We start from the raw sequence: 27654 nt of genomic DNA on the forward strand, positions 1-27654 counted from the left end.
GATGTTTGTTTGTTTGCCTCTACGAGTGACTCATAACAACTATGGGGGATTGGCCATGAATCGGGCGACTTAATATAAAAGATTAAACGAATCTAAAAAGAAGCACCATTGAAAATTTTGAATAGCTGAAAGAATCAGTTCAGATAAAGTTTAAGAATTTAGCAATAGAATCGTGCTGATTCAATTGGGTATCTCAGAACAGCCGAACCAACATCGCCATGATAACGTCCCAGAAAAGAGGCTCTGAAAGATAGAATATCAGGAATCGTCATACTCGATCCAGCACCATGAAATTGCCTTTCTAAAGTATGTTTTCTTAATGGTGAAAGACGGCGACGTGACATGAAGAAGCGTTCCATTGTCTCATGCTCACCACAGTAACAGCGCAAGGAGGAGGGCGCCAGACAAGATCGATGCAGATAATCGTTTAATGCAGGTATTCGACCTCTAAACTTCGTAAAGACATCAGTTTTTCTGTTACGGCAGAAGGTTCTGCTCCTAGGGAATATGTGTCGGTAATCAGTTAAATTTGGTAATGATAGGTTCAAAGAGTCTTGCATGACTGCACGTCTGCTTAACCTAGCAGCACTTATGAAAGCTGATACGGGAAGGATCGGAATAACTGGAACACTAAGGGCCGCTCTCGCCGAGCTGTCTGCTATCTATTTATTTATTTATTTATTTATTTGTTTATTTATTTATTTATGTACATCAGGGTCTTTCGGCATTAGAGAGGGGAGGGGGTTATACAAGAAATAAGGAGGAAATATATTACGAGCTCATACACAATATTTGCTAATTATACAATGTTAGCTGAAAGTATGATAAATACAGTAATAGAACATGACATATAAAAGTAACATTAAAACGGAAAACACCAAGAGTAGTTCGTACAAATGTTTGCTATTATGCAGTGTTAGCTAGTGCTTTTGGACCAATCCTTTGTGACCAGGCACCCATACCAATCTGATTAGTGTTAAGTGAGAGGGTATTAGACAGTGAAATGTGCGCGACCTTTGTGAGCCGCTATTTGCAGTGAGATGAACATAAACATACAGAATCCCTTACTACTATACATATTATGAGATTGGGGAGTTCCCTTTTCGTAAAGCCAATGTAACCGCCAGAAACTCGGTTAAATATACAGACAGTCAGGAAGTCCTAAACAGAACGACCAGACTAAAACGGAAGGGAAAATTCCAATTCCCGATTTTTCTTGTGATTACGATGCATCGGTCGCTATGACGACGTTTATTTTTTAGCTCCAATAAGTGATTTGCAATGGCCCATTTATTATATTGTAGGAAAAACGTTTCGCGTTGTTGGGATATATGTCGTCATATATAGGCTGGAGATTCTCTCTCTCACTGCTAATAGGAGGGATCTCACATAATCGTACATCTAAGGGACCGACAACTGCCTGTACAAAGGCGACCTGAGGATTGTGGAACCGAGGCCAGGAGGACTGAAAAAAAATATTACAGGCTGGGATATAAAAATGATGTGCAATTTTATAGGGGACTCATGCATCTTTAGGAACGTTTGGAGAGTTAATAGCAGATATCTACACAAGAGACTGTAAGCGTGCTTCTAGGTATAGTACATTTCGGGCAACGAACTTTGGTAAACCAAGGCACAGGCGTAAAGCTTCCCGTTCTAGAAGAACAAGGGGATGCAATTTATAGAACGCATCCGAATTCCAAAATTGGCGGTACTTACATATTATAAGTAACCACAAAGGGTATCTCTGCATCCCCGATCAACTGCTGCCAAGCCTTTTGAGCATTACAACCACTCGCATTCCATATTTATTTATATATTCAACGTACTTGAGCCAAGTAAGGTGGTTATCATATATTATGCCAAGTTATTTTACCCAGTCCACATGGGCTATATTCTGCAGGCGGTAGGTAAGGTTTATATGTATCGGATGCCTTATGTGTAGATGTACATCCTTGTGTTCTAATGGCACGTACCAACTGTGGGGAATTGAAATCGGGTAAAATGAGTCAAAACTTTTTAATAGGTAAGCTGTAGACGAAAGGTACAGATTGTAGAGCCTGCATGATTTCATAAAACCGAAAATTTTACCATGACTATTGAGTAAAACAATTAAAGTTCAATTTTGATGAAAGAAAACTGGGCTAAAAATTTTGTATTCAGAATTATATCTCACCGATCCTAAAAGAAAATCTTGGATGGCAGCGCTAACCTTCCCTTCGCTATGCCCAAGTGTAGAGGCACACAAAGAAAGCACATTTTGAACTGTTAAAGCTAATCCAAGAAAACGGAGTGGTGTTTCTAAGGTTCGTTTTTTTTAAACGAATAAATCGTCAAGAAATTAATAAAAAGATGCTCTATGGTCTAATCTTCCCTACACACATGACAATCGGTGAGGGTGCCAGACTAGCCTTGTATAAATAAAAATAAAAAGAAATGTATGCGACAGCAAAGCCTACTTATAAGGCAGACGGGCATTGACTTGTTATTGTTTCCCGTCAATGATTCATGCCCGCTACTGGGGATTCGACAAGAAGCAGGTGGTCTTGCAAGTGTTTTGTAAAAGATAGTAACTAAAGGAGAACTTCCAATATTAGAGCGTGAATGAGAGAAAAAGAATAAATGTAAAAATTAGAAGAACGCTATAACGAATTTTATGATGAAATATTTTAACATCAAGCAATAAAATAATCAATAGGTAATTGAAAATTGCATTAACATAATCGTTTTATGTGCCTAATAAATTATAAATATCAGGAAAAACGTCCTCCTTGTGACTGAATTTCAGTGAAGACGTACCAAGTGAGAAAATGGCTGTAGATGTTAGTGATAGCCTAAGCTGACGAAATTAAACTTCCAAAGGTTTTTTTTTTGTCTGAAAGAGCGAATGCAGCATAGAAAAAATGTTCTGAATTGTTGCACGTACATTGTAATAATACCACAGGTGACAAAGCGACACTAGACTTGTTTAAATGAATGTTTTACGGCGGAACATGGCTGAGCAGTTTTGTAAAAGAAACTTGAAGTTGTTCTTCGGGGGCACCAATTATCGTTCCATGGCAAACACAGGTTTTTGAAGACAGGAGACAAAGTGAGGGTTGATCTTGCGGAATTTGCTTGTGAAGAAATTTCGGTACCTAGCCGTGATTACAGAAACCGAAGTCGGCAAAACATACATTACAGGGCATTCGAGAAATGCTAACGCGACGAATCCACCATTCCGTACAAGTACATTCCACGGCGAGCCGGTGCCCAAATCTAGCGAACTTGCCGTAGGGTGCGGAGGAATTGCTAAAAAAAAGATCAAGGCCATTCCGCCCTGTGAAGGTGGATCACTAGCGGAGCTGTAAACATCGTGTTTACCACCTTGGCGGTAAAGACAGCATTACAACACTCTTTGCCACTTAGTAACGATGGTCGCAATGGTTTTGTGGTCGCTATGATATACGCTGATCGGTGTTTCTCGCAACTGCAATCGTATTCTTTGATAATGTCAAATCGATGCACGTACGCCGCTGGGTGGTCGGTTGGGCCGCATCGGGAGATCGCAAGCGATACGTCTGCAACATGGAACGCGCAAACCACTCCCTTTTCAGTCCCGACACATCCACATTGAAATCACCGACAACGACCACAGGGGTAGTGTCAACGCAACTAACCCAAGCTTTGTCATTAAGTAGGAGCGCTTGAAGTAGTGCTTACTGTCAACACGTCTTTTTGCGGTTCATTTAAACACTTGTTGTTCGCTTGCCGCATTGTACAAGGAAAAGCAGGTTCCTCTTCAGAGACGACGCTTGCGACGAATTAGCAAACCGATTCAAATGCTTGTTTCAAAAACGCGAATTCCCGCAGCACGACGAGAACGTTCATTTATTTAGTCATTTTCTGAACATGGAAATGCGCAATGTTTGCGTGAAGGCTGAAGGTGGATTATCTTGTCGCTGATCCCAACTCCGCTGCTCCTAAAGGGATCCATCCGTCCCGCGTATTTAGTATTAGTAAAAGCTGTCCCGTGTCCCTCTTCTCGGCACCACATTTCAGGGGAATGCACAAGGCTTGTGCAGTATTTCAGCTTCGTCTACTTTGAATCACAGTATCTATAGGATGCCGAATGCCGAGAGTACTTGTTCTTATAGGTAGAAGATATATAGTAGCATACGGCTTGTTACCTTGGAGCAGTGCTGCCAATGCAACGTGAAGTTATGCTGCGACAACTGTAACCGAGGAACGGGCCAGTTAGTGTTAACTTGTGTGACGCAACCGGACGTGTGACGCAGCCGAATCACAATGTCCGCAAAAAAGAAAAGGAATGAACAAAAAACACGTTTTATCACTTATGAGGATGTTGTATCAACGTCTTTATTTCCCATAATATGCGACAGAGCTGCAGACGACACGTTCAAGTTTGATTAGAAAGTAAAATTGCTAATCATTCTGATGTCTCCACGTCCGTAATTAGTATACATTTGGTAGGGGACACAAATGGGAGAAAGACGATATCACGTCCAGTTATAGGTTCTACTAAAATATGAAAAAGAAACTTGTAATTAAAAGAAGTTCTGCATTTCCCTCCTCTTACGCTTCACGGCGCGCACACCACATTCGCTCTGTGTTGCACTGAGGTCCGGATGATCGAGGTTAATATGCGCGCACAGTTGCGATCTAGCACCATCAGCACTGAACCCTCGAATTGTGACTTGCATTAAGAAAAAAGTGTGAAGCGAAGTCGAGGCATACATGCACAAGGGACATATATCTTTTAGGCCCAAACATAATCGAGAAATGTAACAGTAAAATCGGTAAGTTTTGCGAAACTGAAACGCGTTTCGCAAAAGAGCGCACAAATGCAAAGTACCGAGAAGCGATGGCCGCCGTAGCAGCATACATGCATATACGCAAAGCAGAAATGTGAGATCGGTAGGCGGTGAAGTCAACGCTACGTGAAGAAACGGCACTGGCTCAGATCGTCTTCCGCGCGCCCCTTGGCGCAGCTGAAGACGGAGCCGAAGTCGGGCAGGCTGCGCACGGCCGATTTGCAGCCGGTGCCGGTGCTGCAGAAGCGGCGGCAGTAGGTCAGAAAGAAGAGCTGGTCCGACGTGTATCGCTGGGCGTCGCCGTGCGAGTCGAGGATGTCCAGAGCCTCGACCGACGACGAATCGCCGCTGGAGGAGAGGGAAACGCGCACGAACTAAGTTAGCGTAATGGTATAAGTGCCGGCTTTTGCTTATCGGTACCATACCCCGATTTTTCCCTAGTTATTTAACAGGGAAAAGCGGGCTAGTTGGTGGTCGTTATTGGAATGCATCATGTAACCGCACAAAAACAAGGGACAAAGAAGGAACACACAAGACAGGCGCGAACAGGCGATGCCCTTTGTGCGGTTACATGATGAATTTTCCCTAGTTTTCGTACCCTGGGAGGGCTTTGTAGTAGTCCATTTAGCCCCGTTTCTCTCAGATATGTTTCATTCTATATCTGTGACAATTCTAGTGGCTGTCTAAAGAGTATGGAAGAAGAGACGATGGCTCTCCGTGGAAATAAATGTAGGTTCTGGTGTAACTTTCGAATGTTAAGGCCCCCGGCGGGGTCTCATGATCGTAAGGGCACAAGGACAGGTACACAAAGCGAAGAAAAGTGACAGCGTGAAAATATTGAGGATCACAATATTTCGCTGCCTCATTCCCATTTGCATTTCCCCTCCTAACGTTTGTTCGACGTGAACCGTCTTTCAAACGGTCTAAAGGGATCGCTTGCAGAAACCGATGCAGCGAAAAACATGTTGCAGCATTCTCGCTGATATCTTGGCAAACCCATGCAGTTAATTTTGGTATGATTGCGTAGAGAAAAGAAGCATGCACGTGTTATCATACCAGGAAGGGTCGCGTTTGAGAGAGCTCACTATGCCATAGTCGGTGTAATTTATCAAACTCAAACTGACACTCATCAGGAATCGTAAGGCATACAAACGTTATGCTCCGAAAATTTCCACCCTCGCTCAGCTATCTTCTTTTGTTGTACAAGAATTTAAAGTAATTTTACCATCACTTCTTGGCTTACCGACACTTGCCGGAACCACGATCTGATTATGAAGCACGCCCTATTGATGGTCTCTGAATCGCTTGTGATCTTCTGGGTTTTCTTTTATTGGGCACTTTTTCTTTTAATGGGCACTTAAGAACACGGACGTTCTTGCATTTCGCCCCATCGAAATGCGGCCAGCGCGGCTAGGATCGAACTCTTGTGCAACAAAATGGGTTCCGATGTATGAAATAATTAAAAAGAACGTCGAAGGTTCTATGCTAGTTTTCGCTGTACTATTGCACCGACAACTTGTTTTATTGTTCGTAAGGGTTAGCGCAAAGTCTCAATTGTGTCGGTTCCGAATCAATGCGACATGAAGAACCGCCGGGCGGTTAGCCCGGCGGTTCTTCATGTCGCATTGATCCGGAACCTGTTGTTGCTTTGCACCGTGGGTAAAGCCCCTGTCTATAGAGCTACTAACGACTTTATTGGACACGACAGCGAGCGATAGCTACACGTGCGATGCGAAAAAGACAGTTGAAAACTGCTCAATAATTTTGAACTCTTTGGACGCACAGAAATATCTAAGAGGAGAATTTGACGGCAATGCATTTGAAAGCTTATTTAATGCACTTTTGTTGTCGTCTGTGGCAGATACCATAATATTTGCTTGCCACAAAAAAAGTCGGCAAACTTCACTGGTCCTCGCCAACGATTCCATCTTACCCTTAAACGCGAGGGCGTTAGCCGTATGACGTCAAAACACCATTTATACACACCTAAAGGTGCAAACTTTTGTAAAAAAGTGAAGGTGCGAACGATAACGTATGCAAGCCTACAAAGTATCTTGAAGATACTTTGGGTTAGTTCCAGCAAATGTCCGTGTGGACATTTGCTGGAATAGAGAGGTGGAACTGCACAGACTTATTCACAAGGCGCACCGAGCGTGGCTTACCCCGACGAGGCGTTCTTGTAGGCCTCCCAGGCGACGCGAAGGCTGGCCACCTGCAGCATGTTTTCGCCGATGTCGCTGCTGCAGTGAAACCTGCGGTACAGCTGTCTCTCGGCACGGGGGCTCATCCAGGCCCTGGCCTCGCCTTCGTCTATTCGAATGCCCTGCGAATGCACAGCGGGGGCTCATCGAACGTGAACGAACTTTTTTGACAAGGATTGGGGCCCAGTGGCCCATGCAGGGGGTGAGAGTCGCTGGCGCGGATCATGACGTAAACAAAGAAATATAAAGGAACATGTGCGCAAGCTTCCGGTCCAATCCCATACAGAGTTGATAGTTCACCGATAGTCTGCCTGAGGAAGCAAAATATCGCGGCACAGAAAGGCGAACAGGATCTGCGTTTAAAGCACGCCTGAACTGCTTACAATCCATGTAGCACGTTATGTCTTTTCATAAAACGGAACAGTTTCTTCAATATTTGATCGAATGAGAGGCTAATCACTGAAGGGGCAAAGGCTACCAAATTTTTCACAACTGCACTCGGCCACACTTCAATACAGAGTGCTTCACAAATGTACACAAAAGTCAACGTAGAGTTACAAACGATATAGACATCAAGGGGTCAATGTAGAATTCCCGTTTAACTATACAAAGAATTTCACGTATATGGCACTATGTAACAACATGGACAAAACATTTGGCGCCCTTTGGCCGTAATTGGCCCTTGCGCCACAGAACACTACATTCATCATCAGACAAAACATTCTAGCATCGTTAAATTTTCTTCGCCTCATACAGCTACGGTACTATAGTATGAGATTTGAACACCAAGTAAGAAGGCCATAAACAAAATAAGGCGTGCACGAAAGTAATACCAAGGTGTGCAAACACTAAGCATTGAAACAAGCTCACCCCGTTTAACATCGAACTTGTTCTTTTTTCACTTTCTTGGGTGTTTCTAGTTTATCCCTTCTTGAAAATTGCACTGTCGTTGTCATGAGACAACAAAGTGATAAGCTGGCTCTGCGCAGAGTTGTTAACGAACGTATAACGGCAGCCTATTAACCATCGTTATCGCTAGAAATGGGCTTATTTCTCGTGCTTTTATGCTTTCACATATTCATCTCAAGACGTAGTAGTCGTACTGCGATATAATAAATTACAGGCGTGTCACTGGCGCATCAAAGTTGCACTTTATATTAGTCGAACACAAATATGAAAACAACACAAACTCCAGAGCACCTACCGTTGTTTGAGACATCGTTAACACAGCCTATACGTAGGATCAGAACACTGACAAGCCGAGAGCATCTTCTGTATCTGCAGTGTTGCTGTCATGTTAACGCCAACGTTGCCGAGCGGAGCAAAACGCAAATGTTTAGCCTTTTTTATTGAAGTGCTGGCAGCACTGGAGGCTAGTTTCGATGATATCACCCGTCGAAGTTTCATTTTTCCAGACTCCACAATATTCTGGAAACTGTCAAACATAACAAAGTTCAGTCGTTGTTTCAGACGGTCGATGTTGTATGTTGCTAGTAGAAAAATTCCAACTGAAATCTTTAACAACGCGTAGAAAAACGCTCGATTAAACTGATCGATTCATGTAGGCGCGGTAAGGAAAGAGTTAACAAATATGCGTAGCGTAGAGAAGTTCTACGAGCAGAGACCTTTATGTTTGCACTAAGTCTTTACGAAGAGCCATTTTTGAGACTGAATCAAACGCGAATCGTATTGTTTAGGAAGCGAATTGAAACGAATGTCAAATAGTTTTTCAGTCAATGAACAGCCTTTTTCTACATCAATACGAACCAAATTTCTCAGCCTAGTAATAACAAAATTAGCAAATGTATATCATAACACTGCACATTATGAAGGATGTTTTATTAAAACCACGTACGGAGCATTACAAAAAAACGGCAGAGGTTCACAACAAGATAGAGGCTAGAAGTGGTGAACAGTGAGAGAAAAAAAAAAAAAAAAAAAAAACACAGGCGCGAGTTGACAATTCCGATAGGGGACTTGGTCATGGCACGGTTAGCAGCGTTTGTGTTAATGAATAGAGCAAGACTAATAAGCAGTCTGTTAACATATATGTATACTGACTCGTCGAAGCATACGGGATCAAAAATTATTGTAACCGAGCTTAGAAAGGCAATATTAAAGGGCAGATAGCATCTGCAAAGAAAAAAAAAATAAATCACCATAACAGGTTCACGTCACTGACCCAAGTCAAAAGATTATTCACGTTTTGGAACCTCACACAAGTTCCTTGTTATCAATGCATTTGCAACGGAAGGCATTGTGAACAAGGAGTGCACATGCCGCAATTCTTGCTGATTCTCCCGATTTTTTCGCAACATTTACGAATTTAGGCTCGTTCTATACGATTTTACGAAGTTTTAAGAAAAACAAATTCTGGTCCCAAAAATGTAATAAAGGTCTTAAAATAAGGACTGGTAAGCAACAAAGTAAGCAAAGAAAGAAGAAAGAAAACAAAGTAAGAAGAAGAAGCAACAAAGTAAGCAAAGTAAGAAGAAAGAAAACAAAGTAAGAAGAAGAAGCAACAAAGAACTAGTATGCCAGAACGTCACAAGAAGGAACGAGACCGTATACCACAGTAACTTGTAGCATACCGTTTCCTATTATAGAACGCAGCTCTTTTACGCGCTCGTTCCTGCTGCGAGCATCAACATCGGGGGCGTAACGGAGCGAACGAGCACAGCGAAAGATGAAAGAGCGAACGCAGAGCGACAGAAAGACGCGAGCCGTGAACGGAGGTGACCAGTGAGAGCGGCCCGTTCAGTCACGTGCGCGCGGGAAACTGGTGTCGCGCGGACCCGCCCGACCGCTCGATGCGTACTCGTATTTGGCCTCAGCCGGACCGCTCGTTTCGTAATATCGTCTGCTCGCGTCAGCTCTCGCTCGCGCTTGTATATGGTTTGCTTTGTTGTCTCGTTCCCGCTTGTTTCGATTCTTATGGTTTGCGATCGTTTTGCAATCTGATTGTATGCGAGACTCGAAGGCTGTAGCACTTTCTGGAAGCCACGTGGCTCCAGCGATTACACTGGAACCTTCGATGACTCATGCATAAAAGCCGCCGTGCTTGACCCGCACATCAGACTTTCGACGATTGCCCACCCTGCTATACATGGCCGAGTCCCTCAAATTCTTTGCCTCAATATGTCGCCCAATGGAAACACGTGTACAGCTGCGCTCAAATTTCGCATTCGGGAGTATAGTAATCGTCGGTGAATTTTTTTCGCTGGTACAATTGTACTTGTACTTCTACAATTGCACTTGCACTGTATTGTACTTGTACCGTACAATACTTGTACAATTGTGAACGCAATGTGAACAAGTAACCCGCGTGGGGTTCTGAAACGTCGATTAGCTTCTGATTAGGTCAGTGACCGCAAGCTTTTCTTTTTTTTCTTTTCAACATGCCAGCTCACTCGAACTGTCGATCTACGCGAAGCGTCGAGAACTCACTCGTCTGTCGAACATTCTGAGCGCGGCTTCCAGGAAGGCGGTGGCCAGGCCCCCGAAGCTGGCCGCGCGCAGGACGCCGCCCCCGCTGTAGTCGGCGTAGAAGAGCGGACTGGCGGTCGCGGCTTGCGTCACGGTCAGCGTGTTGCTCAGGTAGCGGTAGAGGAGTCCGCGGTACGGATTCACCAGCCGGCCCTCGCCCTCGTAAAAGCGCCACGCCTCGCCACCCTCGGGGATTCGTTTCGTCGTCGGGGCGATCAGGATGTCGATGAATTCCTGAAGCAGCGTGTGGGACGCGCCCAGTTTATATATGTAAGGAAACCGGAGCACGTCTCACTCTGTGGCATTCCGCTTTCTTTTCCGCGTATGCAGCAAATCCATTCATTGTACAAAATGAAGCATTTTAAAGGTGTGGTCATTCACATATTCATCATATTTTTGGTAAATTTAACATTAGACCTGAAACTTACTTAACATACAGCATTTCTAGGCAAACTAGACACACACGTGCTCATACTGTTGAACCTTACTTTGCGCGCACAAAATTTGTCATGTAATCTTTTTTTTTCTCCCTCAGACCATAAAAGAATGGAATGCGTTACCGTTGGAAGCATTTCGTGATGGGGATAATTCTGACTCTGAGAGCTGTGTACCTTTCTGTTTATGACCACACAGTACGAACTGCGGGGTTCTTTATTCGAACTGTGTATCTCTTTGGATGTGTTTTGATCTGTTTGGTCGTGCTTTCCACTTTTGCTTAGTCCTGCTAACTTTTGATTATAATTATGTATTATAGTGTCTTCTACCGTTTCACTCTGTACTTTTGTGTTTTTCGAATTTCTTTCATCAACTACTTTTGGTACGCCCCCCGGCTCGGTCTTTAGACCACAGTATGTTCTCAATAAAAACAAATAAAACAAAACTGGCGCAGAGCCGCCCGCAGTGACTGAATAGCTGTGATGGCATAGCGCTGCTGCTAGGTACAAGGTGACGAGTTCGGTTTCTGGTCGCGGAGGCTCAATCCCAACGAGGACGGAACGCATCAAAAGCGCTTGCATGCCGAGCTTCCAGGTCGTTAAGACTGCCGGGGAGGCTTCGTGAAACACTGTCGGCACTGTTTAGTCTTGCATATGCACTGAAACATCCGATAAAGTTAAAAGGAGCATTGCCGCCGCCGGTAACTCAGTTGTTAAGCCCCTTTCCGCGCAATGCGGAAGGTGTCGGTTCAGATCCCACATCCTACAAGTTATCTTTTCGTCCCCTTCCGTTTCCCAATTACCTTGTTATTTTTACATTTCAATTAAGCGCAACAATAATGTCCCTAGCGTTTTGTATGTCTTCATTGTCTGCTATTGATAGCGACTAACATATTATTTATAGTGATTATTGTCCTCATTGATAGCGATGAATAAAAACATGAGGTCCTCAGATGTTATTCTCGTCCACCAGCGTCACTGGTGCGACCGAGCGGAGTCGTACGCGCTAAGTGTGCATTTACACAAGTCGGATTCAGGAAGGTTCCCTATATTTAACATTTTACATTGAAGCTGCATGTGCATGGCATCCTTCCGCCCGTCTGTCGTCTGTACGCCGAAAACCCCTCCGGCGCAACCAGATGCACATGCGCAAAAAAAAAAAAAAAAAGGACGAGAGGTGCGAGATTGGCTGCGTCAGTAGTGACGTCGTTGCTCTCCGTCGCAGCCGAGCGCGCCCGCAGCAGTTCCTCTCCGGTGGTAGTTTCTCTCCGAAATGGCTAGGCCACGCATCACACGTACCCCTGAAGAGCAAGCAGCATTCGATCAGCAACGCCATGAGCAGAACACCGTGCCGGTCGCTGCAACCCGGGCACAAGAACAGGCTCGTGCAGCCGAGCGCAAGCAGCGACTGCGGACCGAGTATCCTACCAAGAATCCTACCAAGCCGTTGTTTAAAGAACCATTGGGATAAACCCAGTGTGATAAACACCGGGGTCGCACGATTCAGCTTCGCTGGTTAACCACCCGTGCGGAGTGCGTGGGCGGTAATTTTTGTAGGATTTGTCTCATTTCTGCGCCATCGGCGTTTGAATGGTTTTATTAACGACTCTATTGTGGCGACCTCATGAGTATCTACGAGTGCACCAAGAAACACAGACAGCCGTAGCACAGACGCTTAGAAACATGGACGTTCGAATGCTCTAAGCATCAGTCCTGTAAGCTAGACGTCTTTCTGCTTCAGTCTACTGTTCCTTTATTCAATACACACGACGAATTTCAACCAACTAGCCCGCCTTCACAGCTTGCGTATATCGTCAAAGGCTGCAAGAATTTACAGCTCACAGCTCAAGAACAAGCGCAATCGACATGACAACACGTCGTTTAAGGCACAGCCCACGCTGATGCCCGTAGCTCGGCAACAAATCGCTGGTTCGAATTCCGGGAGCAGCGGCTATACTTTGAGGCGGGTTAGGTGCGAATGGGCTGGCGTTCTGATACTTTAAATGCCCGATATTCAATCCCAGGTGGTTAAGTACACACATAATAGTAGCTTTCTTCCATTAGTTGCAATAAATGAAGTTCGTGGGCATTGAAATCCAAGAATGAGTACTGGCAAGTCTCAGAAATAAAATAATATTGCTGTAAATACCTTTTTTTAGGAACCAGTTTCAGTTCAGTTTCCCAGGAGGTGCGTTTGTCATGGCGTCATAACGCTGAAATTGGTGCCACGTGCAAGAAGAACGGAGTGACGTTTCGGCACTCGCTTCGGGGTTGTTCGGTCATGTGCTATGCCGCTATAGCGGGTCGCCAAGCAAGTATAACAATATTTATAGCAGACGACTGAGCGACCTAAATAGAGTGCGATGTTGTCATCACAGATAAGCCTCAGGACTGCGAACATATACTGAAAGACGTTCTTTGAACAGCGGGTATAAATCTATCTGTATTAAGCTATTTATGTCGCTCTAAGGTTTACTAATACGTCCTTTAAGATTTCAAAGCCCAACACCTTGACTTAGTGGAAAAAACGAAAAAGAGCGATAATACCAAGTCAGTATTCCTTTAAACTATCGCGAAGGCATACGTTGCACGAAGTCCGTGTGCACGGCGTTCGCTCATTCGCCATCACTCACTGAGTCCTACCTTAGTGGAATTCGACCAGACTTCGGACAGTGCGGCGCGGCTCGCCTCCTCCGGCTCCTGCGAGGTCACCACGCTCATATCGCGCAGCCTGCGGACCATGGCGCGCCGCGTCGTCTCGTCGGTCCACGAGATCGCCGTGACGGCCCGGTGGACGTCTCCGAGCAGAGCCCGCAGGAAGTCGTCCACGGCGCGCCTTTCGTCGGCCGCTGTGAAGTACGCGACGCTGCCGTACAGCGTGGGCCCGAACCAGGCCGCGGCCATGTCGAAGCAGTTCGCCTTCTTCAAGGTTCCCGATTCCACCTGCGCGTATCGCCGTATATATAGCCTCTCGCAAACCTTTCACGAGAGGCTGGCCACGCGACTCGTTTTTTTTTTAAGTGAATGGCCTTCCATTGCCTTTCCTTCGTCGGTTTTTCACTGTGGCCACACTTTCTTTACCGCCCATAGAAAGACGCCGGTGCAAAGGGTATACATACTGGTTCTCGCGCAACCGAGCTACACGGGAAGCGTTTGCCGTCGAACGCCATCTATTATCGCTCGTTGAGACGCACGTAGCAAAAACAACAACAACAAAATGGAAGTTAATTCGCTTTAAATGCTTAAAATTCATGCGCATGTCATTCAATGCATAATCGACAAGGGACTATATACACCGCGCGACGTCCGAACAAGACAACTCGCACGATGGACGCGGAACAGGCAATCTGTCTGCAGGATTCTATAGATGCCAGCGAACTTCTTACGAGCGCGACACATCGGGGCTCCGTTACCTCGTTCCCTCCGATCAGCAGGCGAGCCTTGCTCGAGGCCATCACGGCGCACAGCTGGGCGAACCACCAGGCGATGTGCTCCATGAGCCGGTCCTTGCCGAACTTGCCCAGCAGCTCGTCCAGGGCGACGACGAACCGGCGGCTCTCGACGTAAACACGGCTGCGCTCGTGGATCCCCGAGGCGTTGAAGAAGGACACGAGGAACTGGACGAGCGGGATGTCGCCCAAGTGGCTGAAGAGCGACTCGAGACGGCCGACCGTGGTGTCGACGGCCTCGCGGCCGGTCTCGTTCGTGACGGTCGCCAGCGCCGTCAACACCTCTCGTTCGGTCTTTAAGTGCCTGTCGGCGGTCGCCGCGTCGGGGACGGGCACGCCGTAGAGGCTGCGCGGGGCGTTGGATGCGCGCCGGTAATGTGCCAGCCAGGCTCATGAACCAACTCTTCGGGGACAGCCCCGCACCTTTACCGATTTGTTTATCGCGCTCTACCGATGGGCCAATGTGTAGTGCACAGCGAAGAAGACGAATAAGATATAAGTGCGGTTGGCAGATTTGTAGTCAAAGTAGGAAATCAATGTTTAAACATGCTTCCATTGGTAAGAATATTTACCCGTGCTCATTTGTTCGGTTATGTTTATTTTGTTGTTTTCTTAGTTAAATGTTTGTTCGCTCATTCGCGCGCTCGCGCGCGCGCATGTCCCACAAGGGCACGATGAGGGCCTGTGGTTAAATAGCTACAGTTTAGAAAGGCATAAAAAATTTTACTTTAATATAGCGACCAGACGGCCAAGGGTGTCGCACTGTATCTAACAAAAATAGCAGACCCTAGCCGGTATTTACAGAGCTTTTTGTTTTTAACTGTTGTTTGCCGTTGGCATGGCCACCTTGGTTAGTGTATGTCCAAGAAAACAATTGGCTGTACTTTTTTTTTCTTACGAACAGTTCTTGCATAGGAACATTCATCTTTTTTCTGTGTGAGCGATTACGCGCGCCGGCTTTCCGTGCTTTCAGCTGGACTCTCGCTTGTTCTACTTGTGTACCTGTGTATGTCTTTGTAGTACGCCATGCGTCCTTGGTTGTTGTCGAGCGCGTCGACCAAGCCCAACCAGGCGGAGGCCATATCTGTCCTGCGTACCACCAGCACGGGTGGTATCGGTTTTTGACGCCTGCGTTTCAACACGGTTGTCTGCAGAAAAAGAAGAGGCCGTGGAATATCAGCCGACCGTATGTTAGTACTCCTTCAATGCATGCGGTAATCGTACAGAAATGGTTTCGAAACCTTTTTTGAATACTCGACGTGAAGCTCCGTGGAAGGCTTGCTGCCCCATAGTTCATTCCATAACGGGCAGCAAGACTTGTCAGACGAAACGTGCAAAACAAGGCCATATACCCAAAGCCTGATGCACGAGTATTTCTTTGCGTACCGTAGCCCACCGTAGGGGTGCACGGAACCACCGCAGCAGGGAGTCGAACCCACGTCCCTCTGCTCCGAAGCACAATGACATGGCCACTAAGCCACGGCGGCGAGTAATTTGTCTTGTAGCTGTCTGTGTTTCAATTGACCTTCATTCGTGGTCTGCGTGCGCGTGCTGCCATTGTTCTCCGCATTCACCCTCGTTCTGCCCTCGTTCTGCTCGAGATAAAGCCACCGAGTCACCACGGCCGGGTGATTTGGAACTTCATTACGTTTCGAGAATAACTGTTCGCACGCTTCTTAGGTGTAGTACCAGGGGCCAATAGGCCGAACCAAGAAGGCGCCGAATCCTTACTGTGAACTTCTTGTGTGTTTCGGCAAAGGAACGGCACCGCGATGACGGCTTGCTCGACAGCTATAGCGTACAGCGTAAGCTTACAAACGGGACGCATAAAAGAAGAAATGCAATGCAACATCTGGCACCGTGCGATCGTGTTGCCTCCGCTATGTCTTTCTGTCATACATAGGCAGATCTCGGAGCGCGAAACTTCTGTTGACTTGCCTGACACCACAGTTCCAGGCCCCAACGCCCGTCCAGCCGGATGAGCACTTCGAAGGGGTGGGTGTCCGGCACCGAGGGATGGTTCGCGTCGTACGGCCACGGGATACCCAGGCGTGCCGCGAAATCGCGCACGCTGAGAAGGCTGCGTCGGTCATCGTCCTTCTGGGCGATACACTTGCGCAGGAACGCCGATACGACCTTGTGCTGCGCGCCCAGTTCGCCTCCCTAAAGACGGGAGGGGAAAGTGCGTCATTAGAGAGTTTTCGATTAGGGGACGCAAGCAGCTTGCGTACGCGAGGACTAGGGAGCATTGTACTGCGCATGCGCTCACCCCTACATTTGGGTCTGCACATGCGCACTACCGTCGCAGAAGGACTAAGGGCCACGGTACTGCGCATGCGCGGAACACTACGTCGGTTTCTGCGCATGCTCAGTACCGTCACCCCCAGTTCTTGCGTACGCAAGCCGCTTGCGTCGCCTAACCTAAACTCGCCATTCACCCGTCCAACGCGTGAGGCCGAAAGGAGTCGGGCTGTCTCGTAACCTATCATTTTGACAGGGGTGTTACGTAAATAGCAGCGCCATCAGTGCACATGACTTCCCGCTAAATCTCTGGTTGACTTTCCGTTCAGATTGCGCACGGATCGAGTTAGCACATATCGGTGGATTTGCCTTAGAACCACGTTTGGGAGCATTACTTGCCTGTTTCGTTAGCAACAAAGCTTAAGTGCGCGTCTTCCGCGGCGACGCAACTGGGGGGAAAAATGGAAGAGAAATGTGGAGTTTACTGAAAGTGAACGTTAGCACCACCTGTCATTGCTACAGTGGGATTCGCTTTACACCGTAACGGTGATAGATGGGAGCACTGTTTCTTCGCGTAAGAACATTATTCGTTATTGATCTTGTTACCGTGCATTTAAACAGGACCGTGTTCGCAAGAGGGAGAAGAGGAGGATGTGGTAGACTGCCTCCTGGAGTTGTGGCCTTTGTACCAGCCTGCGCGATTACCACTAACTTTTCGCCAAGTAAATAGTGGTACATACATTTACATCGGGATTCCTTTCCGAAGATCATCATCATCATCATCATCATCATTGTTATTATTACTATTATTATTATTATTATTATTATTATTATTATTACAGCAAATATACCCACGTATTATTGACCCAAGACGACAAACATGGTGGAGTTTAAATGGAACCCCCCCCCCGGTGTAGCCTCACCGCGTCCAAAGCCTCAGACGTGGCGTCCCGAGTCAGCGACTCCGTGGCCCTCAACGCCCAGGTCAGAGTCATCTGTCCAGCAAGGTCCGAAGCCATGGGGCTAGATGGCGACCAGAGGGAGCAGACGTAGGCGCCCAGGTCCTCGCAGGGGTCTACTCGTGTGTTCAGACTGCGGTGGAAGAACGAAGCGTGCTCTTGGCAGCCAGCCGTCACGCATGCGCGGGTCGCCAGCGCCCCTTGACTCTGAAGTGAGCCCGACGGCGCGGAGAGGTAGAAGTAGTAGACCACTGCCAGAGCACACGCCACTCCCACGGACAGTGCCAGCAGAGCCAGGGCTCTCGGGGAAGCCCCTGGCCATTGCCGTCGCTGGAGCCTGACGCGTTGTGTCTGCAGAAGGGAGCGGGACGATCATGAAAAAAAAAAGAACGGACATGCTCGAAAGTTGTACGCAAGCCGCAAAGAAAAACCTGCGCGGGTTTCTAAGAAAGAAAGCTCTGCGGTTGGAGAAAGGTTCGTCGGGGTCCAGGGGATCGAATTCGGGAGCAACGAATTTATGTTCTATAGCATCCGAGTTAACCCGGAGACTTGCAGACTGCCAGAGGGAGGTCCAGTTAGTTGACCACTCAAAGCACAGGAGCACCGAATCTAAAGGTGGAGAAAGTGTGTTGTAGTTAAACCGATGTGCTATTTGCTTGAAGTACAGCTTGAAATGGTTGAGTTTAAATTGCCTACAGGTAGTGACGCCTCGGATAAGAACTTGGTTGATAACCTGCGCTGCCAAAGCGGCGCTGCGGTTACTGCAATTTTAGGGAACCTACATTCGCGCGAGGCTTCCTATTCAAATTGTCACTACAGCAACCGACGCGACTTATTTAGTTCCCTGCAGAAAGCGCTTGCGACTGAATTGTAGACGGCTATTTCAACGTGCACCCGCATGATGATATTGTGGAACTTGATGGCAGGGCATCGGTTGCTTATGCAATTGAGATTGTTGATGTTTCGGCACTTTCCCGTCACTTTTACTCCGTACACATTGACTTGCGCCGCTTCGCCAATTGCTGTTTCGGCGTTGTCGGATGGTCTCCATATTTTGTGCACGAAATACTCGAGCGCACTCGTCCCCGCTGAGAGAGTTTTGTCGCCGCTGTTAAACGCCCGTACGCGAGCGTTTGAATTCCAACTGGTGCTATCCTATACCTGAGCAACTGGAGACAACAACACCGCCAGGTGTACTCTAGTCTCCTGCTCTTCTAGTCCGCTCCATGCAATTCCCTTTCTCGCCCACCGCACCTTTCATCATAGGCGACTGTAGACAGCGCGAGGAAATGCAAATGAAGAAAGGAATAGATAAGACGAGGATTGACTTGCCACCTATCGCGAGTTCCTTTGTGGGACTGCTTCTTCGCCTCTTTCTGGCGCAGACCCGTCCTCCTGCAGTCTCAGAGCGAACCACCTTATCGACCTAACCGACGGTCCTCGCTTCTTCTCCGGATTTCTAGATTCTTGGAAGTTTCTGTGACATACTAATTCTCCTTGGCCGTGTTCGGCACATGGAGACTTGTCACGTTGCGAGTCGGTGTCCGTCGCCGCATATCCTGCCGTAAGGAAGGTGTACGCCGCGCAGAACAAAAAAAAAAAAAAGGGGGTGGGAATTTGTGCCAGAACTATCAGCGCCGCCGAGTCTGGGTACTGCCAGTTAACGTTCCTTTTGAAGATGTGTGTGCACCTGTCTCGGGTTCCACGGTGAGGAGCAGCGCGCACAAGCACGAGTAGCTCGTCAGTGCTTATCCTTGTCCCCCTCACCTTAATAGAGCGCTGGTCCGCCTTAAATATAAGATTCTCATTGTGTGCACCTTATCATCACTATATACTATACGCTCTAAAACAAAATTGTACCCTTTGGGTTGTGTCTTGACACACAACAACAAATGTCACGTGTCTTGTCCGCATTTCCATTCTTTAACGCTGCGAGCCCGGTACTTCCCAGTAACGAACGGCATGCGCGTTATCGGCATGACATAGCATTCCCGAAAGGAAAGTAGCGGGCGCAGCGTTTTCAAGAAAGGAAACGCAAGCAAGGCAGATGACGATTATCGTTGTGTGGCAGGTATACACCCAAAAGGGTGTACCTTTGTCTAAGAGTGTATATATGATGACACTTTCCTTTTTTTCGGAACGAGATCCAACACTGCGAGTCCCAGTGGTGCCTTACAGCACTGAGCAGTGGGGAGCGGATCGGGGTCCCCTTTCCGGCGCTCTCGGCCTCCTCCGGGTACTGCGAAGTCAGGACGGCAGCGGGCGCCGACATGGTCGACACCGACGTCACCACCGCTGGCGTGCTCGGAGAGGCCGCGGCCGAAGCAGGGGAGACACGCCTGTGGTGCCTCGAGTGATGCAGGCCGCGTTCCGATCTCGCGCGTCTCCTTGTCGGCTTGTTTCTGCCTCCTCGAGATGGGGGATCGCTGTCGCTGCCGGTCTTCGCTCCTGGGTGAGGGGAGCCGCCGGAGCTTCGCGGCATGCGAACCGACGACCTTGGGCGAGAGGAGGAGACGGGGAGCGAGTGCCGTGATGATTTGGGCTCCACCTTCAGCAGCGGAGTGGCGGCTTTGAGATCCATATGGCTTCGCTACCTGCGTCACTATAACGAGGCGCTTCACTTGAGCACTTGAGCAGCTCAGTCTCTTCTGAGCAAGTCCAAGGTCCACCTAAATTAGGTAGCGCAGCTTGGAACAAAAAGCGTGCAAAAAACTATTTCCAGAGATGTCAGTTAGTGCTACACGATGGAATCGCCACTAGGTGAGGAGGGGACAAACAGTAAAACGAGGAAACCTATGTGAAAATTTTTTTCTCAACATTTTAAACCACAATACTGTCGTATGAGTGAATATTCCGTTTCAAATATTTTTGCTGTACTAGAGCACCAAATGTTATTCTTTTTGTATTTCACAATCTATTAGTTCGTTCTTGGTGACCCCTACCTACCAGTGTTTCTGGCACAAGACTTGGCAAGACTGTACACGACAGCTGTTATGTCGTGTGTAATGGCGTTGTTCAATTTAACGCGGCGGCTACGTACGAGCTTTTTTTTTTATTATTTTCTTGCGTATTTGTTCAATGGGTGGCGTGCGCTTCACTTCAAATTTTACGTTACCTAGCGCGCGGCATTCATTGGCGAAAGTTGCGAGTGCAGGATTTTCGCTATCGTGCAAGAATTCACGCGGCGGCATCCGACGCGCTGTGTCTCATCGTGACGATAAATTCGGAACGCTCCGCGGAAAACGTCGTGATATGTTCGTTCACTCTCCGTAACGCCGGCTCTGAGCGTCCTACGGGCAGCAAAATTAGCAAGTCGAATGTTTTCTAAATGATAATGTTGCACAATGTTGTCTGGTAACTGTTGGATGTGAATACACGGTGTCGCACGGAATTGCGAATGATTCCGTGAAAAAGCTTCGCATATGTTGCTGTACATTAGGACTATGTGCCGGTCACAGTATTTTTTATCCACTGAAACATATGTTTTGTTTGGTCAGTTGTGTTGGTTGCATTATTCTAGACGAATAAAAGTGAGGTTGCTTTCGAAACCACGGTGGCACCCTCATTTGTTTCCATCCTGTTAGCTCACCTTCCTAACAAAGCTGCTGGAGCAATCGTCCTAAATAGCAACCTAATTATGTTCACATTAAGACTTACGCCCCTCCTATAGTTTAATGACATGCTTGCGCTTCAGCTGAGGCGAGTCGCAAGTTCGCCTCAGCCTCAAAAGAAAAATAACTGCTTTCGTAGATCGAAATGCCGGACGCTAAAGAAATTCAAACATTCGCGCTAAGCAGCATAAGATCTTGACGTCACTGCCCTTTACGGTTAGGACGTCATTATTTAGTTTCGTTTGCTGTTGTCCCCCCGATGCGTATATGGTGACGGTTGCAACGAGCGGACTTTTTTTGACAGGAGGGCTTCTATAGAAGCTTCGGTACCAGTTTACATATACCTTGGCAAATCCCCAATGATTCAGGTATAGCTGCGGTAACCACACTAAACGTATTTGCAACGCAAGGCGATAGCGTTAAGGCTCCCCTGTCGCACAACATCCGGTGTCGGCGTCTTGCGCCGGAGGTCGTTCGGCGCAAAATTATTCCGAACAACAACCACGCAGGCGCTCCCCGTGGTGCAGTGGCGTTACTGAAATAATTGAATTTCTCAAAGTAGGATGATTCAGAAAAATCGTAGAATGCCACCTAAACGCAACCTGCAGTCATGATAGCGTCGGATTGTAATTTGACTATAGCAGAAAACATACTTCCGTTACGCGGAAACTGAAACATAGACCCATTTTTTCCAGCGTTTTACCATTCACAGAGCGGCGCGCTGCGCTCCTTGCAACAACAGCATCCAGATGGCGCTCGCCTCCGCGCATCCACGGCCACGCAAGAGGCCGCGTTTCTACAAGAAAGCTCGCCCGCCCGCCTTCGTGCATAGCATTCGCCGCCAGCGTTTCCCGGCAAGCATTACGGTTACGTAAGCTGCAGTTGCCGGCAAGCGTGTGGTACAGTCGGGGATCTTTGAATGCTATCGCGTTCCACTCTTAAAGGCGAAGCTTAAGGGTCCTCCAAACTTTTTTGCATTGACGCGTCACACTCGGCGTCAGCGCGTCCAATTCCCCGCGGCGCAGTAACTATCAACACGGCTGTTACCATGACAACATGGCTGTTACCAAGACCGACAGTGAAGACCGGATGGATAATCACTTTGACTTGCGTAACATCTAGCTAGACAATCGGAACGCGGAGCGTGCTTCTGCAATAACCCTTTCAACCGCGAATTATATAGTGGGTTGTCGATAAAGATGAATGTGTCCAAGGTGCATAAGTTTATTCCAAAGCGCTTCTAAGTCAATCGAAAGAAATTCATTCTGGTAGGGTGATGCTTTGCGCATATTCTAGTAAGTGCTCATAATTAACAAGTATAAATAAACTTTGGTTTGTTGCACGGTCACTTGCGCTGCGTCCTTTCACGAAAAGAAACTAAATCTTAGGCTCGAAGCACGTGATGTTCATTATTAGCTGCAAGCGCTCGGAGAAATAAAAAAAGAAACTATTATTTCACGAGAGCATGCCGGAACGCGCCATGTGGAATATCCTGTCAAACATATGCTAGTGCCTTTGACACTGGGGGCAAGCACAAGTAGCATCATCATCGGGACGGAGGAGAGCCGCCGGACGCGCAAGTGCGTCGCCAGAGCCTTGGGCGTGCGTTTCGAAGTAGCCGTAAACATTCGGGGCTCAAGAGCGAGGAGGAAACCGAGCCGAGGGTCGGAATCCTGAGTGCCGTATAGGCTGAAAAAATTAAGGGTCTAACAAGTGTCGACGCGCTAAGCAAGACATGGTTGACGTAATTGCGCGCGAACAATACGATACGATTAAGATACGAATTGAGTGCACGCGTTAAAGAAACCTAGGTGGCCCAAATTAATTCGGGGATCCTCCATATCGGCGTTCCCGATAGTCATGCCGTGGCCTGGGCACGTAAAAACCACATAATTTAAGTTGAATAAAACTGTAGAACATATAACCGACAATTCCTGCATACCGTCTTTAGTCTGTACCATTGGACGGTCTGCAGAAAGGGACATGGGGGGGGGGGGATAGTTGAATGTGTGCATGGCAGCAAGGTTGTACATTGTATAGGCTTCTTGGGCGGGCAGCGCGTGCTCGGGTGGACCATGCATCGCGATTTGCGAAAGTGATTTCGTCACTAGAAATTTGTTGACCTTCTAATAGATGTCGCAAAACGATATTCCAGTCTTGTCTGCTTCTGCGCATATGTACATCCTACGTTTCCTATATACCCATTGGTGCCACTTCTGTTTCCGTAAAAGTCAGTTTCCACTTAATTGCGATTAATCTCTACCGTTTCACATTCATTTATTATTGTGCTGTCTTGCAGAGCTGTGCCGTATTTCAAGTCTTTTTTTTTTTCTCTCTCATTATGTCCCTTGGGCCCGCTCCCAGCTGTACGCAAGCGAGAAATTTTGAAAGTCGCGGCTAGGCACAATGCCGTTCACGTAGTTGTCCTATGTGCCTCCCGCGAATGCGTCGCCTTCTCTGTTCTTAATCCCGCTGACAAAGAACCTCAGTCACTGCTTACCTGTCAACGATGAGGAAGGATGAAACGCTGCCTGCTATATCGGCTTTGTTCACGTCTTCTTATCGGAATTGCACGTGGTCACGTGCATATATGATGGCATCAAACTGTGACGCACACCCACTACGGTGGACCGGCCAAGAGTGGGTTGCCGCAAGCGAAGTGCACGCTTCCCTTCCTCGAATTTGTTTTCTTTCTCGCCGTAGCCTCAACACAGGAGCCCAATGTGACGTCATGAATTTTTAAGTATTTTATCGTATATCTTGGTTCTTTGGCGCAACAAAACTTCTCGGGAAATGTTTGTATTGAGTCTTCGTTTAGAAAGCGTTGTGCAGTTCTCCTTTGCCGATGAACGTTTGCCTAGACTCGGGTAGACATAGTCAAAAAATCATCACGTACCAGGCGCAGCTGGAGCGAGAAATTCAAGGCGATGTCACGAACCGTATTTCGCGTTCGTTGCTTCTCTGCATTACGAAGCCTCCGCCCACGAAAGCAGTGGCCACATCGCTGTTGTACAGCGTAATTTACCAAAATAGCTTTACTAAAGTAGTACAGATTGACATATTTCGGGCTCTCTTCAATATTTTTATCAGGTAAAATGAAGGTCCTGGACCTCTAAATCCTAGAAGAATATGCTGAACTGCCGCTTCGAACATTTTCAGCTAGCAAAACATATGTGTCATCGAAACTTGAAAACTTTACAATTAAATAAACTTATTGGTTTTACGCGGCGAAAAAATTCAATGCCCTTCCGCCATGCCCCATTGGACAACGAATATCCGCAGGATGCCCGGAACGTCCGGGAGGGAACCGAACGTACGGACGTCTGACGGACGATCTTGCGAATGAAAATGCAAGCCGACGTCGCAATAAGGCCACGCATGGCTATGCCGCATGAGCGCTCGGTGCGAGCTCCATGCACTCGTACCCAATGGATCTTGTACGCGGCTGCCAGTCACTCGACTACTGTACACAAGTGGGATTCACACTGTTCGTAACGGGAATCCTCACACCGTGCATTAGGAGGCGATGTTCAAGTTTCCTTCCTATAGCATTCTCTTTTCATGTGGTAGCCTGTAGCGCAAACCTCTTTAGCCGCACGATTTACGAAGCTCCTTATATAGCCCACGCTCAACTGGGCCGGCATGTTGACTGATTACTAGCGTGGAAGTCCGTAGGCTGTCCGGTGACGTGCGGCCGAAAAAAAATGACAACCATTCCACTCTGTGAAGATGGAATGGCAGCCAAAGGTGACGACAGTCAAAGCTCTCAAACGAAAAGCAAAGCGCTTTCGCTGCCATTCCATCTTCACGAAGTGGAATGGTTGTCATTTTTTACGTTGCGAGTCTGGCGTCGTTGCTCGTTCGGAGGTCGCCCGGACTGGCGATTGTTGTTTTCGTTCAGCATCGCGGGAACGTTCTTCGTCGGTGGTCGTTTCGCGCCGGCGCCGTTTAGATTCTCGCTGCTGTTCCCTCCGGCGCTCCTTGTACGCATGTTGTTCTTCGGACGTACGAACTACACTGTCCGCCCTATGGATAACGCAGCTGTTTTTAGCGCCGATACATTTCCTGCTTATATACTGCGATAACCTTGACATCACGCTATTGTTCAGGCGAGCGTTCTAATCTGTTCCTAATTTTGACGTTTTGTCGCCGCACTGCATCCGTATGAGTTTGTTAGAAATCGCTATGTCCGTTTCTGATGCAGGACGCGGGAAAACTACGGAAGGTTAGGCACATACAGCTTTCGCTGTAAGTGGGATGCGATGGAAACTGGGAAACAGGGCGCGTTGGAACGCGCCTTAGACGTTGAGCGCTATTCCGTTCTTTCCTATCTCGCACCTCATTTTGATCCATGTCAAATTGCAAAACAAAGAGGTCTACGTGCCTTGTACCTTGCGACGCCGCTATGGTGCTTCTTCTTCCCTCAAATTTTGGCACGCGCCGCTATTCGTAGAATTGGCAGTGGCTTCCTTGCTTGCTTGCTTGCTCCTAACTTGTGACGCTTACCCACTACGGGGGATTGGCGAAGAAGCCGGCGGTTAAAGAGAAAGGGAGAGAGAAAAACCTAAACGGAAAAGTAAATCGGAGTCATGCATAACGTTGATGTTAATTGAGAAATATATTCACGTGGCAGATATAGAAATAAATATATCTGTAATTATATATAAACAACAAATTCCGTGTTCGTTTTTGGATGGCATTAGGATAATTTCAAAGACACAACCAGGGATTTCATGATCTATCGAAATATTGATTGCGAGAATTAACATTGGAGCCCGCTTGTGTCGCAGACATAGTCGCACGTGGCCACGCAGATGTTCCTGTGGTTAAGCAACAGTGAAGAAGCCTCGAAGGAGAGGTTATCTTGAGTAGTTAAAGGAACCCAAATTTCGGAAGGAAAAGGCTAATTACTTCCTCTGATTTCCATATCGACGCCATGCTAGCAGAAAGTGTTCAATGTTTTGGGGTTCCCGACAGCTAGGGCACAGAGGGGACGGTGCCAGACTAGACCTGTATAGGTAAACGATTAATGGTGGGATGCGGCATCGTAATTTTCTGATGGAGATTTCCAATTTACGTGCGGGACACCATCTATTGTTCCATGATAAGGGCAAATGATTAAATTCCAACACTTGGATTTTCGGTTTTTTAGAATATTGGAAAAGAGAAAATTTTCTAAACCTATAGCTGCAGGGACATAAGCCGATGTAGGTTTAACGTACATAGCTGGTCCATCAAGAGATATCCGCGCATTTCATTTAAGAATATACCACGATGGCTTGGAACCCATACCAACCGCACCAGGCTTATGTTTGGGGGCATTAACGATTTAAATGTATTGGCTACAATAGTGTCTGAAGACGAAGGGAGTGATCGATGTTTCACTGAGAATGAAACAGTCACAACAACCGCTGTTGAATAATTTGAAGAATGTTTTCGATTAGCACTGGGAGGGGGGAGATGTTTGTTTGTTTGCCTCTACGAGTGACTCATAACAACTATGGGGGATTGGCCATGAATCGGGTGACGTAAAAACCATTAAGCGAATCTAAGAAGGAGCACCATTGAAAATTTGGAATAGCTGAAAGAATCAGTTCAGATGAAGTTTAAGAATTCAGCAATGGAATCGTCCTGATTCAATTGGGTATCTCACAACAGCTGAACCATCATCGCCATGATAGTGTCCCAGAAAAGAGGCTCCGAAAGATAGAATATCAGGAATCGTCATACTCGATCCAGCATCATGAAATTGCCTTCCTAAAGTATGTTTTCTTAATGTTGAAAGACGGCGACATGACATGAAGAAGCATTCCATTGTCTCGTGCTCACCACAGTAAGAGCGCGAAGAAGAGTGCGCTAGACCAGATCGATACAGATAATAGTTTAATGTAGGTATTCGACATCTAAACTTTGTAAATACATCAGCTTTTCTATTACGGCAGAAGCTTCTGCTCCTAGGAAATAGGAGCTGTCGGTTCGGAATTATCGGAAGGATCGGAATTATTGGACCACTAAGAGCCGCACTCGCCGAGCTGTCTGGAAATTCATTTGTTTAATTAATGTATTTATTTATTTACCCTCAGGACTTTCCGGCATTAGAGAGAGGACTGGGTTACACAAGAAGTAAGGAGGACATATATTAAGAGTTCATACACAAGATTTGCTAACTATACAATGTTAGCTGAAAGTATGATAAATACAGTAATAGAACATAACATATAAAAGTAACATTAAAAAAGAAAACACCAACTGTAGTTCCTGGAAATGTGTGTTATTATACAGTGTTAGCTACTGCTTTTCCACCAATCCTTTGTGACCAGGCTCCTACACCAATATTATTAGTGTTAAGTGAGAGGGTATTAGACAGTGAAATGTACGTGACCTATGTGAGGCTATTTGCAGTGAGAAATGAACATAAAAATAAAGAATCCGTTACTGCTATACATGCTCCTTCTGTCT

The 27654-nt window shown here is 46.9% G+C and overlaps 1 protein-coding gene and 1 long non-coding RNA gene across 2 annotated transcripts in view; one reads left to right on the plus strand and one right to left on the minus strand.

Annotated features, from left to right (window-relative positions):
• Positions 1-22043, plus strand: part of LOC140214016 (uncharacterized) — a 68985-nt gene extending 46942 nt beyond the window's left edge. Inside the window, exon 4 of the long non-coding RNA XR_011890907.1 lies at positions 21891-22043. This is a non-coding gene — a long non-coding RNA (uncharacterized lncRNA). The remainder of the gene's footprint in view (positions 1-21890) is intronic.
• Positions 4326-14906, minus strand: LOC129381655 (uncharacterized). Its single transcript, XM_072285597.1, has 5 exons — positions 14349-14906; positions 13579-13878; positions 10463-10735; positions 6977-7137; positions 4326-5162 (listed from the first exon to the last, which is right to left on the minus strand). Exons 1-5 carry the CDS (start codon positions 14430-14432, stop codon positions 4937-4939), a joined length of 1044 nt encoding a protein of 347 aa, XP_072141698.1. The 5' UTR covers positions 14433-14906; the 3' UTR covers positions 4326-4936.
• Positions 22044-27654: the final 5611 nt, after the last annotated feature.

The sequence above is a fragment of the Dermacentor andersoni genome, chromosome 11 (genome assembly GCF_023375885.2).
Source record: "Dermacentor andersoni chromosome 11, qqDerAnde1_hic_scaffold, whole genome shotgun sequence".
NCBI classification, from domain to species: Eukaryota; Metazoa; Arthropoda; class Arachnida; order Ixodida; family Ixodidae; genus Dermacentor; species Dermacentor andersoni.